Here is an 18,599-nt window from a genome sequence, read left to right as displayed (position 1 = left end):
TCTCTCTCTGTTTTTGTTTTGTTTTGTTTTGTTTTGTTTTTGGTAGGGGAGTGGAGGAGTGAGCAGCATGGCTGTAATTTTTTGCCTGCCCCGAACGTGAAAGCGGGGCATGCTGGGAAGGCTAGAAGTTCCATCTCTGGGGGCTCCCTCGGGGGCTTCAGCGGGTGCTGTTTACTAACCAGTATGGTAGGACTCAGGGGTCACCAACTGGCACAGCTGCACTCGTGTTTGAAGGCCCACATGTCCACCTCTGGAGCCAGACCTGGCCAGGTAAAAATCGGGCTCGGCTTCCTAGCTGCTTTGGGCCTGTTCCTTAGCTCTGTCTGACTGGCCTCATCTGTGGAAGAGGGTGGACCTCAGCGCCTCCGGGCAGTAAGGCATAAGGGGTCTGAGAAGGCTCCACAGGCGTATGTCTGGATTTGAATCCTAGCTCTGCCACTCTGTAGATCCTAGAAAGGTTCTGGATGACCACGTGCCTCAGTATCCCCATCAGCAATTCTGGGGACCCTCAGGGCACCACCCCTTGGCGTCGCTGTGAGGACGAGATGCAAATACAGTGCCACTGAAGCAGCTTTGGACCACAGGTCTCCCCACACCGCTGCAAGGACACGTCCCTTACCTGCTGTGGCCCCGCCTCTGTCCTTGGCAGTGATGGGTTTAGACGGTGCAGCCCCAAAGGTCCATTGCTGTTTTGGGATTCAGGGATACAAGGAGGTATTGATTAATTACAGAAAACACAAACTGCTTCTGTGTAGGATTCAGAAGGAACCCAAGTGGACTCATGGTGTGGTCACCTTTTTTGTTGTGGGTTGGCCCTTGAGTGAGGCACTCACCTTGGGGCCAAGGTCAAGAAGGTCAGTGACAGACACCCAGCAGCTGTGAGGCCTTTAGACTTTGCAGAGTGCCTTCTGCTTTCACTGGCCTATTTAACCTCATCTAATTCCCCCATGATCCTACACAGGGTCTAGGGAAATCCTCACCATACCAGGGAGTAAGCTGAGCCCCCAGTGTGTGGGACCAGCTGTAAGCAGGGTCTTGACTCCATTGGTGGTTAGCAGTTCTTGGTTCTCTTGTGGAGAATAACTAACTATTGGATAATGTAAGTGAAACCCTTGAGTCTTTGTTGAGAGTTTCCTTCCAGAAGGTTGACTTTGGAAGGAGGGCTTCTTCACTCCCTGGGTCTTTCCACCCGGGGGCAGCAGTGAGGCAGTCTTATAAAGAAGGGATCTTAGTGCTTTTGTGTAGCCATGGTTTGGTTGAAGCTATCCAACAAGTGTTACTGTTCCCCATGTCCCCGCCTCCAACACAGGTGACTAAGTAGTGGCCCCTGGGCCTTGAGGAGCTGCTTCTACTCACGTACTATGATGCCATATGTGTGAGACATTTTAGAAAATTCAGATAAAATGTCATGAAGTTCAGAGGAGAAATCAGGGAAGGCTTCCTGGAGGAGATAGCATTTGACTTGGACCTTGAGAAGCAGCTCAGACAATGAGAGGTGGAAATAGGGCAGGGAAGGTCATGGAGGTGAGAAACCCCAGAGCCAACAAAAACTCATTTGTTCTCATTGAACCACTTGGTTCGTGATGGCGGGGAAGGAGGTAAGCTTGATGAGAGTGATCAGGCTTAGGGTGTGGCGGGCTTGGATTGTCAGGCTGAAGATTTGGTCTTATTTTTCTTCTCAGTGGGCCGTGGGGACACGTGCAAGGTTTTGCACAGGGGCATGGTGTGGTCAGAGTCCTGCACTAGGAAAATGAACCTCCTTGGCGTGCAAGAAGAGGGTTGAGGTTGGAGGTAAACCTAGAGGGGTGCGCCAACTATGACAAAGAAATAAGACTTGTCCTCTAGTGTCTCGGTCAGGCTGCTGATGTCCAGCACATGGGCCCCAGTATCAAGGAGAAACCATCCTATTGTCATGGTTCCAACATGTTTTTGCTTCTCTTACAGGAAAATAGTGGCAGAGTATGAGAAGACCATCGCTCAGATGATAGGTGGGTGTCGTGATGGGTGGGCTCAGGCCTCCCCGAGGCTTCTGACTCACTGGGAGGGCTCTGAAGATAGACTCCCAGCGTGTGTTCGTCTTAGGCCCCTCTTAGAGCACGAAGTCCTTGAGGGAGAGAGCAAAGCATCCCAGAATGTGAGTCTGGGGGCCTCCTGGAAACACACGCGCGCATGTCCCTTAGCATTATTTGTGCCTGTGGGAAGCCATGGCGGTCACCTCCAAGGCCACCATTGAGCCAGGACTGCCCACCTCATGGGGAAGGAGACTTGGGTCAGTTCCTAGGATGTTTGGGGGAGTTTTTGCTCATGGGAGACACTAAGAATCAAATCCCTAAACTCCAACTTAGACTCAAGTGACAAAATCCTCAGCCTTACGCAGGGTTCTCGGGCAAGGACAGTGGGACCCATGGTAGTGCTGCTGCCCGCCCCACCTCTCCCCTCCCTCCTGCGATTTACCTGATCTCACGGAGATGGCCACGGACTCAGAATCCATCTTAACCCGGAGTCCCTGGCAGCGAGTACCGACGCTGCTTTGGCCTGCAGTAAAAGGTGACCTCAAGTCACAACCGATACCCACCTGACTCTTTAAAAAAATAATAATAATGAGAAAAGATCCTGCAGAAGTTCCAAGCCTGTTTTTACACTGATGATCACCGTTCAAAAATGATGTTATGACTTGGTGGGGGGTGGCAGGGAGGAATCTCTTTATTTAACTTGCTGCTTAGGTCCGTGATACTAGTTTTAAAAGAAACTTTTACTCCTAAGGACGTATGGAGTAAAAAATCCCAGCTCACCGCAAACCAGTTTCTGTGTCGAAGCTGGAGGCTGGGTTAACAGATGACTCCTCTCTCTCAAACGTTTGGTTCCGAGTCACCCCACACCTCGGGCTCGTCCCAAAATAAATATGAGAGCAGGCTTGGGAATGGCGAAGAGGCCAACAACTGAGTGCTTTCTATTCAAAGGAGCTCTAATTTTGATGTATTTTAATAAAGGCCATTTCTCCCAGATCTCAGGGAAAGCCCATTTGGGGTGTTTCTAAGGATCAGCTCATGGTATATGCTTTCTATCAAATGAAACTACTTTATTAAATTGGTATAAGAATTTATGAATACATATGGATGAGATAAAAAAACGAAACTCTTGGAACTGAAACTGCTGTAAAAGTAGTCAGGAAGAAGGATTTATGTCTTCCAATATACAGCGTTTGGCACTCTGAGCACAACCTTTTGGCCTCCTGGAGTCTCGGGTTGTGAAAATGCACCTCAGACCTACGGTGGCTCATCTGGAAAGATCCTTCTGCGTCTCAGAGTTCTTCGCTGTTATTTTTGCTCTTGGTGATGACATTTGGGCCAAAGTTGAGATGGGGGTAAAAGGGCATGAGCCTTGCCCCTGCGAGAAGGCTGTCCAGAGCCATCTGTTAGTACTCGGCTGACAGTTTTGATACAAGCAGACATTCCCTCTTAAAAACCGAAGAGTAGGCTCTGTCTGCCTGCCTCAAGTGGTCTGTCCCTGTTGGACAGAAAAGATGATTCAACTCTGATTTCCTCGCAGCGTATTTGCAGGTGAGAGTAGTTAGAAGCACATTTCAACTCTAGGCAAGCTGAGTGCGTGGAACCCTGACTCCAGGGGTTCTGGCTACGCACGCCCGCCCCCAGCACCCCAGCCCCTCCCCTGGGGAGACCTGGTATGTTTGGCCTGCGGATTCCTCTCTTCAAGAGCTGTGACCTCACCCCTCCGAGCCTTTTCCTGTTTGGGCGTGTTTGAGCACTCCCAGCAGCTCCTGAGACCCCTCCAGCATCCTGAGTGGCAAGTGGCACCGTCATTCCGGGGGGGGGGGGGTGTGACAGAGCACATCCGCCCCTGGTTCCCCATCCTCATGCACCTTCAGTGTCTTCTGCATCAGCCACTTCTCAGACCTTGTCCCTCAGGTGGCACATCTGTGCCTGTCATCCCATCAGTCACTACTGCAGGGCATGTGGATGAGGTCTGCGGCGGGTTTCGAGGTCCTCGTCACCTTGTAAAAAGGCGGCGTGGGGCTGAGGCACAGCTGGGACTTACTGTCGCTGTGGGTGGCACCTGCCTCCTTTCTGGGCAGGCCGTGAGTGGAAGCATACCCACATGGCTCATCTGGGTCTCCTATCTCTCTTCTGGTTTTCGCCCACCTCACCAGCATCCCTGGTGGGAGGGAAAACTCAGGCCCCAGGAGCTTAGCAGTCCGGGGTAGAATGAACATCAGTAGTGTTTTGAAGTTAAAACCAGGTTCCACCCGACCTACACGAGCTCCTCCTGGCTCCCGCCCCGCTCTCAGGCTTCCGTGTAACCCTCACAAATGTTCCACGCCAGCCCGACATCTGTCCTGCCATTATTGTCCGTTTTCGTGCCATGTTACTAAAACTGAGCTCAAATATTGACTATTTAGGATTCAGAACAAAAAGAGACCTCTGTGCTTTTTGCATTCCAGGTTGTTGCAATTGATTTTTTTTTTTTTTTTCTGCTTTCCTAACAACTGCTCTGATTATCTGTTTTGCTTTCATTTTCTGTTGCTTCTTGCCCTTTGCTTGCAAAACAAACAGGCAAGCCTGGTAAGTAAATGCTTTTCACCTAATTTAACACTTGCCCATCGCAACCAGTGTTGGTTTGTTTGTTTCTGTTTTTGTTACTTGTGCTGTTGTGTATTTGCTGCATTTCTCCCCCACCCCCCCATCCCCACCCCCTATCCCCCCACATGGTTTAATAATGTTTTGCTTGAAGAAGCCAGAAACCTCTCCAGGGGTACTGTTTTGTGGTTGAGGCTAGAGCCTTTTGAGTTTGGGGCTGATTTCCTGATTTGAAGAACCTGAGTGCATTTGTAATTTACAAAAAGATTGGCGATGCATTCTCACCTCCTCGGTCTCCTGGGAACCGGGAAATTCTATTTTTACAAGCGTTTATGGGGAGGACAGGAAACCTGAGGCCGGCTAAGTCTCAGATCCAGGAAATCAGATGGACTCCGTTTGATAAATGGCTCTTTACGAGCCAAGTGAAATGTATACATGGTCTCAGATCAGCCTGGAATGTAAATTGTGCAGTGTGCTGAGGACTAAGGAAGCAGCTAAGACTCAAAAGAGTAAAAATAAGCGTTGGGTTACTGGTGAACCTTTGAAGCGGCTTTCCTTTTGGGAATCTAGGTGTAGCAAGCCGGCTGCTGGCAGTTTGGTTCTCCCTGTATGTTAAAAAGCTCCCCCTTTGTAAGTCACTGTGACGCAACATCACGCTAATTTGGGGGAGCTGGTGATGCTGTCAATAATGGGTCAGTGATCCTGGGTTCTTACTGTGTGTCAAAGGCTTTATATACATTTTCATTTAATCTTTCCCCCAATACCGTGAGATAAATACCGTGAGCCCCTCTTTCCGCTCAGGAGGCTGAGACTCACGGAGGTTAAAAACCCTGCCCAGGGTGGCCGGGCTGGGACGTGTCAGAGCCAGGACGGAACCTGAGCAGTCAGGGTCTGGCTCCTGGGTCCTTCACCTCTGCCTTGGTAGCGGGAGCTCTGAAAGGCAGGGCTGGACGTACATCAGGCATCTTCCAGGCCTGTGGCTCTCCAAGCGTGGCCCCCGGACCTGCCGCCTCAGTGTCATCGGGAAACTTGGCACAGATGCACAGCCTCGCAGACCTGCCAGACCAGAACCACTGGTGGGGATGGGGACACTGCAGCCTGTGTTCAGACAAGCCCCCCTCATTTGGGTGTGCACTCGTGGGTGACAACCCTTTCGTTTTGGAGATGAGGCCCCGGGCCCCGGAGGGTCGGGACTTTGGAGTAAGTTTATCTCACAGCTGGAGCTAAAACCCAGGATGTGCCCCCCTCCCCGTCCCTGGGCGCTTCCCTGCACAGCACACGGCAAAATAGGCTTAACTGCAGGACACAGGAAGATGCTATCTATCCGGAACCTAAGGGAGAGAACCCAAAGCAGCATCCCCCTGCCTTTTTTTTTTTTTTTTTTGAGTTTTTATTTAAATTCCAGTCAGTTAACAGTGTGATACTAGTTTCCGGTGTACACGATAGTGATTCAACACTTGCGTGCAATAGCCGGTGCTCATCACAAGTGCCCTCCTTCACCCCCAGCCTCCCCCTGATTTTAAGGGAGCTCCCAGGTCTATTATTAAGAAGCCAGTGGAGAGGCATGGTCATGAGCGCGGCTCTGGGTTTGGATCGGGCTCCGGGGCCAGGCTCCCCTCGCTCATTCCCAGCACGGATGTGTTGGGGCATCCTGTGACTCAGGCACTGTCCTGGGCCCTGGGCTAGAGAAGTGGATGAAACAGACTCCTGCAGTGTGCGTTCTGGGCAGACAGCCGGCAGACACACGGGCGCTTGCATGTCTGACCGTCGCTGGCGAGGGAATGGACTGGAAAGTAGGGAGGAGGCGTTCCCCGCAGGTGCTCAGGGAGGCACCTCTGGGGAGGTGGCCTGGTGTCAGGGACCTGAGTGAGTGAGCTCTGGGGCCACTGAGCCCTGGGGCAGGCCCGCCTGGGGTGTGCCAGCCAGTGTAGCTGGGGCAGGTGGGGAGGGAGTTTGGATTTCATTCCCAGTGCACAGGGAGGACCCCGGGGGGCTCTGAGCTGGAGCCCGGTGACCCAGTTTGGACTTAAGGAAGTTTAGTTTGGCGGCCGGGTGCTGGCTTAGGAGCATTAAATGAATAGAACAGTGAGCAGGGCGCCTGACGCGTGGAAGAGCTCGGTGCACGCTGGTTGTTGTTTTGTCTGTCATCATTTCCAGAGCCATCCACCCTACGGCGGCCAGCCCTTGGAGGTAGTCCTGGGCATCAGGACCCCCGCCCAGGTGACCTGGGGCTGAGGGGAGGACAGCTCTGCAGAGCTCCTTCCCCCAAGAGTTCTGAGAGGGGGCTTCTCCCCCCTCCACTCTCTGTTGTCACCAGAGGTCCAAACAGATGGGAACAAAAGGTTCCTCCCCCACCCAGACGGGTGACCAACGGGCCAGCACACAAAAGATAGCGCTGTGTGGGTGAGGGGCTTTTATGCGGAGTGGTCAGAGAAAGCCTTTCCCATAAATACGAGATGGTTTGCTAGCTGTTTGGGGGAGAGTGTTAGCGGGTGGTGGCCCCAAGGGGTGGGGTCGAGGACGGAGCCGTTCCTTTTACTAGGATCAGCCACTCTGAACTGGGCCAGAATTAATTCTTTTGGACATAACTGAGAAACTCACTTTGCCAGAAAGAGCTCCATTTTTCTCAGAGTTAAGACATTTGCTGTATCAAAGGAAATGTCCGTTTCTGTGCAAAGCAGAGTTTCGGGGCTGATGGTGATGTGGGCTTTGGTTCATGGGACGTTTTAAGGCATGAGGAAATCTTTTTTCTTTTCCAATAACCATCTCTTTGTTTTGATAACACATAGAAAGGCCTGTTCCTCAGAGCCCAGACTACTGTACCTTGTAATCTCGCTCCACACAAAATTCAGTGGTGATTTTTTTTCCACCTTATGGATCTGTTTGCTGTCGTCAACCGAACAGAATCACTGGGGCCTTGAATGTGGATTTTTAAGGGTCTGCATCGGTCAGGTTCAAGGACAGTGGCTAGTTTCCGTCCCATCTCACACTGCAAAGGCCCAGGCCCGGGATGCTGGGCCCGTGGGTGTTGTTCCTTTAGAAACAGAGTCTGGGTGGGCTCGGGGGGGTGGGGGTGGGTCTGTCCAAAGTCTGGGATGCCCTGTACTCAGGCTGAGTTGCATCTGAGGCCCCAGCTGCCCCTGAGACCGGGTTGGGATCCCCCGGCCCCATCGTCTGGATCCTTGTGTCTCTTGCCAGAGGATGAGCAGAGGGAGAAGTCCGTCTCCCACCAGACCGTCCAGCAGCTGGTCCTAGAGAAGGAGCAAGCTCTGGCCGACCTGAACTCCGTGGAGAAATCTCTGGCCGATCTCTTCAGGAGATATGAGAAGATGAAGGAGGTCCTTGAGGGTTTCCGCAAGGTATGTTCATGTCGGGGCAGAGCGGGACGCTGGACAGGGTGGGTGGGGAAAACTGGAGCAGGTTGGGAGAGATTATAGGGACCTGGACTTGGCGGTCCAGGGTTCCAGCAGCATCAGGGAGTTCTCGGGGTTCCCAGCACCTGGGGCATTTCTTCTGTGGGCGTGACCTCTGTCCTCTGTCACGTCAGAATGAAGAGGTGCTGAAGAAGTGTGCACAGGAGTACCTGTCCCGGGTGAAGAAAGAGGAGCAGAGGTACCAGGCCCTGAAGGTGCACGCGGAGGAGAAGCTGGACAGGTAACGCGGCCTCGGGTCCGCTCCCGGAGGCCTCTCAGCACCCCGCCAAGGCAGGCAGGGCTCTCCAGTGGCACCGCTCACACTGGCTTGGGGAGGGCGGGTAATCCACTTGTGCTTTTTCAGTGTGGCTTGTGATAATAGTGTACTCTTGAGCATTTTGATAAGTGAAGGACACACGTTGCAGTTTCCAGGGCACCCACTCAAAGCACCGCGGCATCACGGGAATGGGGGCTAAGGCTGGGGCGTTCTCATGGGCTCCTGCTGCCCAGAGCTGGGAGGAAGAAGGCGGGAGGGGTCTATGGGGAAGGGTGACCGTTCCTGAGCATCCCCCCGCCGCCACCGCTGTTTCCACAGGGCCAACGCCGAGATCGCGCAGGTCCGAGGCAAGGCTCAGCAGGAGCAGGCTGCCTACCAGGCCAGTCTGCGGAAGGAGCAGCTTCGTGTGGACGCTTTGGAGAGGACGCTGGAGCAGAAGGTAAGAGCCGAGGGCGGGGGGCCTCCACGGGGTGGGGCTGGCCGGACCCAGAGGCTGGGCTTCTCTGTGCTCCCTGCAGCTCCCGGGATAGGTTTAGACCTCGTGAGCATATGCTTGCTCTCCCTCTGGAAGATCCAGTGTAATGCTCGCCCCGAGACTGTCCCCCTTCTTGCCTTTCCTGGAATTGCTGTCTGCTCCGACGTTTATTGCTGCTTTTCCTTCCTTGTCAACATTCATCTGTCACACATTTACCAAGTATCTACAGTGTGCCAGGCAGAGTACCTTACTCCACATCCAGCATGCTTTACTGGTGAGGGAATGGGGTAATCACCAGGCCATGTTGGGGTCAAAAGGGCCCCAGATGTCCTCCTGCGTCCATGGATGGGAGAATCCTCCTGAGGTTCCTCAGCTTGTCCTGATTTCTGGTCTAGCGCCCAGTCTACCATACATACCTTCTCCCTGGGTATCCAGACAGGAAAACCCTTCCACCCAGGGGAATCTGGGTAAGTGAGTGCCACACAGCTCCCTTCCTTAAGTGTGTCTCTAGAAAGGGAGTTCCCAGACAGCAACCCCATTCTGGTTGATTTACTGAGCCTTAGGAGTCCCTTGGATGGTTATCAGAGAGCCCAGTGTCCTGGGGTAGCATCACTTCTCATACATTTGGGCCTTAAAGGGCAGTCATGGTGGGTGGGGGGGCACACGTCCTTTATGGGCAGATGGCATCTGAAGTCCAGCGTGTCTCCCAAATGGTCTGCTGACCCAAAAGCACCCAGTGGCCTCTGACTGACCCCTTTCCTGTGCCCATACCCAGCCAGGTTCCAGGGGGGCTGGCTATGGGTCCGAGGTGGGTCTGGGCCAAGCAGTGGGCACATACTACCTCTCTCTTCACCTAAATGATGTCAAGGACAGAGCCCTGGGACTCAGGAGCCTCAGGTTCTCCCCCCACCCCCACCCACTCCCCGCCATCCATTATGACCCTGAGCAAGCCTCACACTTGCCCTCAGGTTGTATAGATTTGTCATGTTGGAGGTTGAAACCTGAAGATTTGGAAGAGTCCCTCAAAAGGGAAAGAAGTGAAGAAGCGGGACTGGCCCAGATATGCCAAATCTCTTCAACTGCCTCGATCTTCCAGGCTCTGCTCCTTGTTCCTAGCAGGGAGCCCAGAGTCCGAGGCATCAAACACAAGCATTTGCTCGTCCCATCGATATTTATTGAGTGGCTCTGCATTGCTCGTCTGGAGCGGGTGTTTATTTTTATTCTTTGAATATTGATAATCCATGTGTAGCATATTTGGTGACTCTTGAGAAGTGGAATATTCATTTAAAGTAAGGACCACATTCCCCCATCATTTTGGGCAGGAAGGCAGTTGTGCATCAAATGTTTCCAGGTGAGAAATGTAGCAATATATTGGTTCCCTTCTATTTCCCTCAGGATTTGATGGTGTTTGAACTGCATCATGGTGTTAGCTCAAGTAATAGAGGTAAAACCAGAGTCGGGATAGGTGTTTTCTAGGCAACCTGGCCTGTTCAGACTCTTCCACTTGCCAGATGAAGGTGATGCTACGTATTCTGGCAAACTGAAAGACAAAGAAGAAGGCTAGGTGGCCTGCCCAGTTTTGGAGAACAGAAAAGATAGAAACAGATCTATAAACATAATTCAGTCTTAAACTAAAACCGAGGAGGAATGGGTTCATCACACACGTTCTCCCCTAAAGGACTCTGAGTGATACGGAGGGGTCGGTCTCAGTTTTAAAGAGATTCAGAAGCATGACCTCCCCCCACCAGGCCCTTCTTAATTGGAGGCGCTGGGCATTTTGCCCAGTCAGGGCGCTGGAAACCCAGTGAGCTGAGCTGCACGATGGCCGAGTGCTAGACAGTGGGTTGCTGGTGCCAAGATGGAGCTTGGAGAACCTACAGGAATCTATAGGGAGTGGGTCTGCTACTGCCTCTCAGCGGTCAGTCGCCGCACGTTATGTTTAATAAGTAAAACAGCAAAGCCATCTGGGGCCAGGCCAGCCTGAATTCTCCGGGCTTCCGGTGTCTGACCAGCTGCGTGACCTTAAATTAAGCACAACACTTAACCTCTCTGAGCCTCGGTTACCCACTGGAAAGTGCAAATATCAGTGGCTCCCCCGAAGGGACTGGTGTGTGAGAACCTAGCGGGGCCAGTGCCTGGGGCATGTTGAGCACGGTGACTGGCACACGGGAAGATGGAAAGTCGCCATCCGCGGCCCCAGCAGACGCTGTTGTGGCAAGGATCCTTCCAGGATTCAAGGTTCGAGCCACGTTCCCACAGAACATCGTCTTCCAACAGACGTTTCGGTGCTTCTCAGAATCGAGCCTCTCAGAGCTGAAAACTCTAGAAGGGGGTAAGCCGAGGTGCTGTTCCAGGTGATTCTCTCCTAGTGGGGGCTGGTGGCTGGACTGCAGTGAGGGCTGCGTTTCTCTTGTATTGAGGACCTCTCGACTCTTCCCGACTCTTCCCAATATGGACACAGTCACGGGTGGCGCCCAGAGCCCAGCCTGGAAACACAGGACACGGGCGGGACCGTGTCTCAGGAGGTTTCCACGATTTCCAAGGAAGGGCCCCCGTTACAGTCTCAGGGGAGAGGCTTGTGGTTAAGACTCACCTTCCACGGGGACCTCAGAAAACTGGCTGCAGTATGTCCCTGGGATACCAGAAAGATCTAGCCCCCTTGGAGAGGGCTGTTCGACATTGGCTGTTGAAGCAGATCTGCATCAGAGCAAAGCCTCACCTGCCCTTGGACTCATCCCGTTGGATCCCCACACTTAGAGCGTGGACGGTGTTGTCTGATCGTTGGTGCGAGCATGTGGTTGGCTTCCCTTGCTTCCCAGCATGGGCAGGGCGTGGTGCGAGGAGCATCTGAAGCCATCTTGCGTCTACCCCTGCCTCTCTCCTCGACTCCTCGTGTCCACAGCACCTCTAAATAATGCTAGCGACCCTATTCGGGTAGAATTGCTTAACCCCTCCTGGTGGCATTTCTCAAACAGACCGCCCGAGAGCTCACCCCGGACCCTCTTTTATGTCCACATCCTTCAGAGGCAAAGAAAGTGAACCCATAGGAGTCAAGCCTCTACTCTATGCCGGTCACTGTGCTAGGGAGCTTTACGTTCTGACTGCATTCCATTCTCAGAGAGATGCTGTCATCCACACTGTAGAGAGAAGGACAGCAAGGCTCAGAAAGGTTGTGTAACTTGCTCAAGGTCACGGCTAGAGCTGGGGTATGTACTTAACATTATTTGTCTCCATGTCGTTTCTCTTACTGCATTAGATAATTTCAGGGGGACCCAGAAACCTGGAGGGCCCCACACCCCTGAAAAGCCCAAAGATCATTCTGATTGGCTTGATTTCCAACAGCCAGGAGATTTCAGCAACCTTTTTTTTTTTTTTGTCTTCACTTTCAGAATAAAGAGATAGAAGAACTCACCAAGATTTGTGATGAACTGATTGCCAAAATGGGGAAAAGCTAACTTTGAACCAAATGTTTGGACTTGACCATTGCGTGCAATATGACCGTCGGCTCACTGCTGTCCTTCCGGTTACGTGGACAGGTTCTGTTTTCACTTTTTCGTATGCACTACTGTATTTCCTTTCTAAATACCGTTGATTTGATTGTATGCAGTACTAAAGGAGACTATCAGAATTTCTTGCTATTGGTTTGCATTTTCTTAGTATAATTCATAGCAAGTTGACCTCAGAGTTCCTGTATCAGGGAGATTGTCTGATTCTCTAATAAAAGACAAATCGCTGACCTTGGCCTTGCCCTTTGTACATGAGTTCCCAGGGTGAGCGGCTTTTGGATTTAATATGAACATGTATAGCTTGCACAGGGACTCTTGCCTTAAGGAGTGTAAACTTGATCTGCATTTGCTGATTTGTTTTAAAAAAAAAATGCATGTTTCGAATAAAATTCTCTATTGTAAATAAATTTTTTTCTTTGGATCTTGGCAATACGTGTGGCTCTGATTTATTTTCTGGGAAGGGTTGAGTCTTTTCTGGCCTTTGTTAAAATCATATCAGATCTGGCCCTTCACTCTTCTCTGGCTCCCTTCTCTGTCCATGGATTTAAAGAACATTTCCTTCGTTATCGTGGAAACCGTTCGTAAGCTGTTTGTAAGATGGAAGCTAATGAGAAGGATGGACTTGCTATTTAAATGATGCAGTGTTTCGAATTACCGTAGATTTTGGTTTTACAAAGCCTCTCTTGAGTTTTGACGCGGAAGTCTATTTCCCTTTACTGGCTCGAGGAAATAGCAGGCTGTCCCTCTTCCTGTGTGTTCCTTAGCATATGACCGTCAACCTGGAAACATTGCCCAGTTCCCTCTAAAGGACCAGGCCCGGGTGAGCGGCTACCCATGGGAGACAGGTAGTGAGGCCACTTTGGAGACGAAATCGGGACGTGCCCGCCGTTAGATTCCTTAACTGCTCCTGACCTTCTCGGGGTCCCCAGGCTGACCGGTGGGCGTATGGGGGGCAGTGAGAGGGTGGGAAGGTGTCTTTGTTTCCTAGGACACAACATCACATAATCAGCAGCTTAAAACAACAGAAATGTTTTCTCTCACAGTTCAGGGGCCAGAAGTCCCAAATCCGAGTGTCGGTGGGGTGTGCTCCCCCCGCCGAGGCTCTGAGGCAGAGTCTTTTCCTTGCCTCTCTCGCAGCTTCTGGACAGTGGCCGCAGTCCCTGGCATCCCGTGGCTGGCGGCTACGTCCCTCCAGTCTCCTCTGGGGCTCAGCTCCCTCTCCCCTCTCTTGTAAGGACACTGCTCTTTGGATTTCAGGCCCACCCCAATCCAGGATGACCTCCTCTCCACATTCCCAGTTAACATCTACAAAGACTCTGTTTCCAAAGAAGGGCATGCTCACAGCTAGCGGTGTTCGGGGATGGAGGCCTTTTTGTGGGGGCGTGGTGTGCGGCGTGAACTTGGAAAGCAGCCCCAAGCCCCCGGTGGCCCTCAGCTCCGGGTGCCCCTCCTCGGGCCCAGCCACCGTGCCTGTGGGCTGTGCCCCTCAAGTAGGACCCCCCGACGCCTGACAGAGCAGGTATCCCAGGCAGCACAGAGAGAAAGACCCAGCCCGCTTCTCTGGAAGAGAGTCCCAGCCTCTAGTCCCGCCGTCAACCCCACGTCTGACAGGGACCCTGAGACAGGCCCGGGGGGGCGGCCTCCTCCCACTGCCCAGCCACCTCTGCTGGGCCCCGTCTCCCTGTCTCCCCTCCTCGGGGCACAGCCGTGTCTCCTCACCCCAATGCTCATTTGTCCAGACCAGACGCCTCCTCCACGCTCACCCCAGATTGTGATCTCAGCTGTGTTCTCACGACAGCCCAGCCCCTAGCTCTTGGAAGTTCCTCTGTTTCTTATTACCTAAGTAAAACATTTCCGGGGGCACCTGGGGGGCTCAGTTGGTTGAGCGGCCGACTCGATTTTGGCTCAGATCCTGATCTCAGGGTCATGGGATTGAGCCCCACACTCAGCAGTGAGTCTGCTTGAGATTCTCTCTCTCTCTCTGCCTCTCCCTCTGTCCCTCTCCTCCCCACCCTGCTCATGTGTACTCTCTCTCTCTCAAATAAATATTTTTAAAAAAAAATCTTCCACTGCTAAAAAGTCTAGGGATGCAGGTAAGGAAAAAACCTCATAATCCCCAAACCAAGAAATGGTAACTGTTAATGTTTTTATATTTATTTTTCTATACTTTTTTCTCAGTGTATGAAATACTTATTAATTTATCTTTATAAAAGCAGGATTATTTGGAGCTCTGCAGTGCCCCTGCATACCGTTTTGTAAACCCTTTTTTCATGTGATGCTATAATGTAACCATCATGTGATGCAAACTTTTCCATCAATAAATATGGCTCTTTGTCATCATTTCTAATGACTGCATGTGTCTCATGGTCGCAAAATGCATTTACGCAGCCGCCCACTGATGGACATTTACGTGGTGTCTGATGGTTTGCTGTCATGGTGCACGCACATTGCATTGAGTTTCCTTACGCATATACATTTATGAACATGAGTTTTCCTTGGGCTAAATTTTGGAAGTGGATAACCTGGGTGAATGCTGTCGCTACTCCAGCCAAAGGCCACCAGGAGCACCCATGTTAAGCAAGCTGGCTTTGGGGCTCGTTGTAGGGAGGGAGGACAGCCACCAGGGGGAGCTGTGGGGCAGCGCAGTAAGAGACTGTTCGGAGGCAGGTGGTATATAGCATTTGGGCTTGAGTCAGGTGCTTCTGGGCAAGACGTAAAGAAGCAGGGCTTTGTTCCGTGTTGGATGCTCTCAGGGCAGAGACAGGTCTCAGGTGGGGTATCTCAGCACATCTTATCTAGACTAAGGCAAAGCTGTAATTGGTAAAGAAGGAGTAGTTGTTCATACATATTAGCCAGGATGGAAGGATATCTGGTCCTTTCTGTGGGTTGGATAATGTTCATGTTGTGTGTGTGTTCAGACTGATTCTGGGGTGGTCTCGTTTTCTCTTGATCCATCCCAGCGTGGCCAGTTCTGACACCGATTTTCTGCGAAACTGTTTGTGTTCCAACAGGAGAACAGCAAGGCCTTGCAGGCATGCCAGGCCAGCTCCTGGATATCACATGCGGTTTTTCTCCTTGAAGCTTATACACATTTTTTAAAGTTGGTACACCCATTGCCAAATAGGCCTTCACTAAGGTTGTACTAAAATATACCGCCTCCCCCATACACACTCAATACGCACACATAGTCCGTATGTAACCTTTGAGGCATAGATCTGTCTCTGGGCCACTCTGTCTGCTGGTCAGCCTGGCCTGGCCTAGCTTGGGACGCCCTGGCCCCACCTTGGCCTCAGGCCCACCTGCGCGCTAGGCCCCCTCACTAGACCTACCCACAGAGTGCCTGGCCTTGGGAACCCCTCTGGGTTGAGATCAGCTGCTTTTGGTCCTGCATTCACTTTATAGAATAGCACACGTGTTTGCAGATGCTCACCCACGTGATGGCCGCTAAGGACTATTTCCGGTATTTTGCCTTGCTGAGTGAGCGGGAAGGGCAGGAGAAGGAAGCACCTGCCGCCCACCCAAAGCTCCCCCGGCAGCCGGCATGACAACCTCTGAGATTCTCTGCAGCTCTTAGAAGTTCGGTTTGCCAAGTCTGTTGAAATCCTGAAGTTCGAACGTCATTTTCTTTTTCTTTCTTCCTTTTTTTCCCCCCTGGCTCAGCATTTCCTTAGGGTTCTCAAGTTAAAGATGACGTGGCTGAGATACTAAGTTTACTCCTGAAGACAGAGGGGGTGGGGAGGGAGATAGAAAAGAGGGAGGTGGTCACTGTGACCGGGATGGGGGGGCTCGGTGGAGGAAGCCTCTTTTTCTTTCAAGTTTGGGCCTCAGCCCCTTAGGCGTGAGATGTGAGGGGCCCAAGGCCATGCAAGGAGCACCCCAGCCCCCAGGCACGGAGAGAAGTGATCAGTGCTGTGCGTGGGACAGGTGACAGAGGTGACAGGCCCGAGTGCGGGCTCAGGCTCCCTGACAGTGCTTCTTTCACTTAATTGTCGGCCCTGGTAGGATGCTCAGGTTTTCTAGCAAAGCCTCTCTGCTTTCCAGGACATCCCACTTGACAAATGGAACAAGGCGGGGAGGGTGTTCCGACGAGGGCAGCGTGGAGGTGTGCGCACAGGTAGGAGGAAAGGCTGTTCACATTTGAGGCCCACAGGGCTTCCTTGGGGTTTGCACTCTCTGGCCTTGAAACAGTCTGGTGAATAGGAGCTATTTTTATTTCTATTTTACAAGAAGGAAGCAGAGGCTCCGGGAGGTTAAAAACCTGGGGATCTGACCAGGCCGCTCAGCCGGGAAATGGGGCCCCCAGGACGGGGCCTCAGCTCTTCAGTGACTGCGAGCCCCTTTGCGTTCCTCAGGCTGACAGCGGTCTTTATAAGGGAGCCCAGCAGAAAGCGGTGGGGAGAGAAGGCACCGGGAAGGGAGTGCGCCCCCCCCCCCCCCGCCGTGGTCCTCACACCCATTCTGTCCTTAGACTGGCAGCCCTGTCTTGAGCCTGGGCTGCCCCTGCTACTGTGTTCAAGGACGCTGAAAACCCCGCTCTTTGTTCAATAGCTGGGAATGGCTGTGGGGCCCCCCGCGGGGTGCAGTGTTAGGCGGGTGTGAGTGAGGGGCTCTGCTCTGTCTGGTCTTCACGTGTTTCCCTCGGCGGGCCTGTGGCCCCTCCCCAGCCTGGCAGCACCTGGCCGGGCTCCTGAGTCCCCTAGACTGGAGCAGCAATGGCAGAATACAGAGAATCCACATCTTTTGGGTTTATTAGGAGCTGGGAAACACAACTTGGAGATCAAAGAGGTGGGGCTAGACAAAGCCCCTTCCCCCATCCCCACCCTACAGTACAATGAGATGCATGGTCATTTCTTCAGTAGGTCCCGACACCTCTCCCGGGGACACCCACCCCTGCCCCATCATCTGGTCTCCCAGCTAATGCCCACTCCCTGAAGGCTCATTCTTGATGTCACTCCCTCCAAGGAACCCTCCCTGAACTCCCAGGCCTGGGTCAGTGTTTTTAAATGTGGGCTTTATTATTATTCAGGCATGATGAGGCCCACGGACCAGGGGACAAGTGCCGTTGAAGACAGCTGGTTACTCACAGTTCCCCAGAGGAGAGGGTACGCCGTGCCAGGCAGGGTCACATAGGGAAGCACCAGGTTGGTCAGGAGACAAGGGAGCAAGGGGAAGATGTGGATAAGAGCCTTCACTGTGGTTCCGGAGGGAAGGAACAGGTGACGGGAGTAAATAGGCTTAGGGTCCGCTAGTTTGCATCATTTGCATCAGTAGGCTCTGGGCCGTAGGGGCTCTCTGTAGTTGCTTGGTACCCGGGCCTGGGGTGATCAGGACCAGGGGACAGCGGCCCTGAGTGTGAAAGCCAATAAAAGAAGTGATGGGGATATGGGCTCTGGGTTTGGCTGGTTTGCAAATGAAAGCTCGCTAATAGGCAGGTGCTTTACTAGCCCTAGGAACTGGCTAATGCTGAGCGGGACAGACAGTCCCTCCCAGGTCAGCACGACCTGAAGACGTCAAAGCAGCAGAATACATGCTTACTGTAGTTGGTTGCCCCTCCTGTGAATTCCTGGAGCTGAGTGAGCTCCACTCCTGACTTGGCCATCCCCCTGGACCGTGCGAGCCTCCTAAGGGCAGAGATAAACTTCCAAAAGCAAAGTGCATGTACACAAAAGATGATTTTCAGGGGCGGCTCACAAAGGACTTTTTAAAATAGTTATGCAGTTAATTTAATATGTATTAGAAATAAACCAGCATACCAAAATGTTACTTCATCGATACAGCAATTGGTACGTAAATAACGTTCCAGGTGCGATGAGGATTAAAACAGCACACAGGTGCTACTCATCCTCCACTGAGCTCCCATTTTATCCCCAACCCCCAGCACAAACTTGACGCTCCAACTTTGTTTAAAGGTGTGGATGGGACAAGCCCTAGGCCACTGTGGTTTGTCATCACCCCACCCCTCCCCCAGTCCTGGTTGTACCAGCCTGGGAGTCTGGGGATAATGGGATGAGCAGGGACAGAGCTGAGGAGTTGTTTTGTAAGAGCTCTGTTGTACAGATGAGAAACTGAAGCCCAGAGCCGAGAGAAGGCTGCCCCGAGCTCACACAGCAAGACGGACCAGGGTCCGACCCAAGTCCCAGGCCAGGGCTCCTCACTTAGCACTGAGACTACCCCATTCCTGGCCATATAGGATGCAGTTCAAGGGCAGGACCCACCCTCTGCTTCTTGGTGGAAGCCCCTTCCGGTCTTCTGGCTCATGCACTTCCTCAGCCAGAGGCCTCATCTACAGGCTGCACCCCACCCCCCAGCAAGAGCCTAGACCCCGGTGCACAG

General features: G+C 52.5%; 1 protein-coding gene across 10 annotated transcripts in view; it reads left to right on the top strand.

The window, feature by feature from the left end:
- Window positions 1–12,696, top strand: part of TACC2 (transforming acidic coiled-coil containing protein 2) — a 186,046-nt gene extending 173,350 nt beyond the window's left edge. For 5 of the 10 annotated variants that reach the window (XM_081823351.1, XM_081823349.1, XM_081823353.1 and 2 more), the window contains 5 exons: window positions 1,945–1,988; window positions 7,794–7,954; window positions 8,143–8,249; window positions 8,604–8,724; window positions 12,150–12,696. In XM_081823351.1, coding sequence (XP_081679477.1) covers window positions 1,945–1,988; window positions 7,794–7,954; window positions 8,143–8,249; window positions 8,604–8,724; window positions 12,150–12,215 — 499 coding nt within the window. In that variant the 3' untranslated portion in view covers window positions 12,216–12,696. The other 5 variants (XM_081823347.1, XM_081823348.1, XM_081823346.1 and 2 more) reach the window with 2 other exon arrangements.
- The last annotated feature ends 5,903 nt before the right edge of the window (window positions 12,697–18,599 follow it).

This window comes from Leptonychotes weddellii, chromosome 6 (genome assembly GCF_054177405.1).
Source record: "Leptonychotes weddellii isolate Sample4059 chromosome 6, ASM5417740v2, whole genome shotgun sequence".
Classification (NCBI taxonomy): domain Eukaryota; kingdom Metazoa; phylum Chordata; class Mammalia; order Carnivora; family Phocidae; genus Leptonychotes; species Leptonychotes weddellii.
Note: the sequence above shows the minus strand (reverse complement) of the source record. Positions and strands in the feature narration are given on the sequence as shown.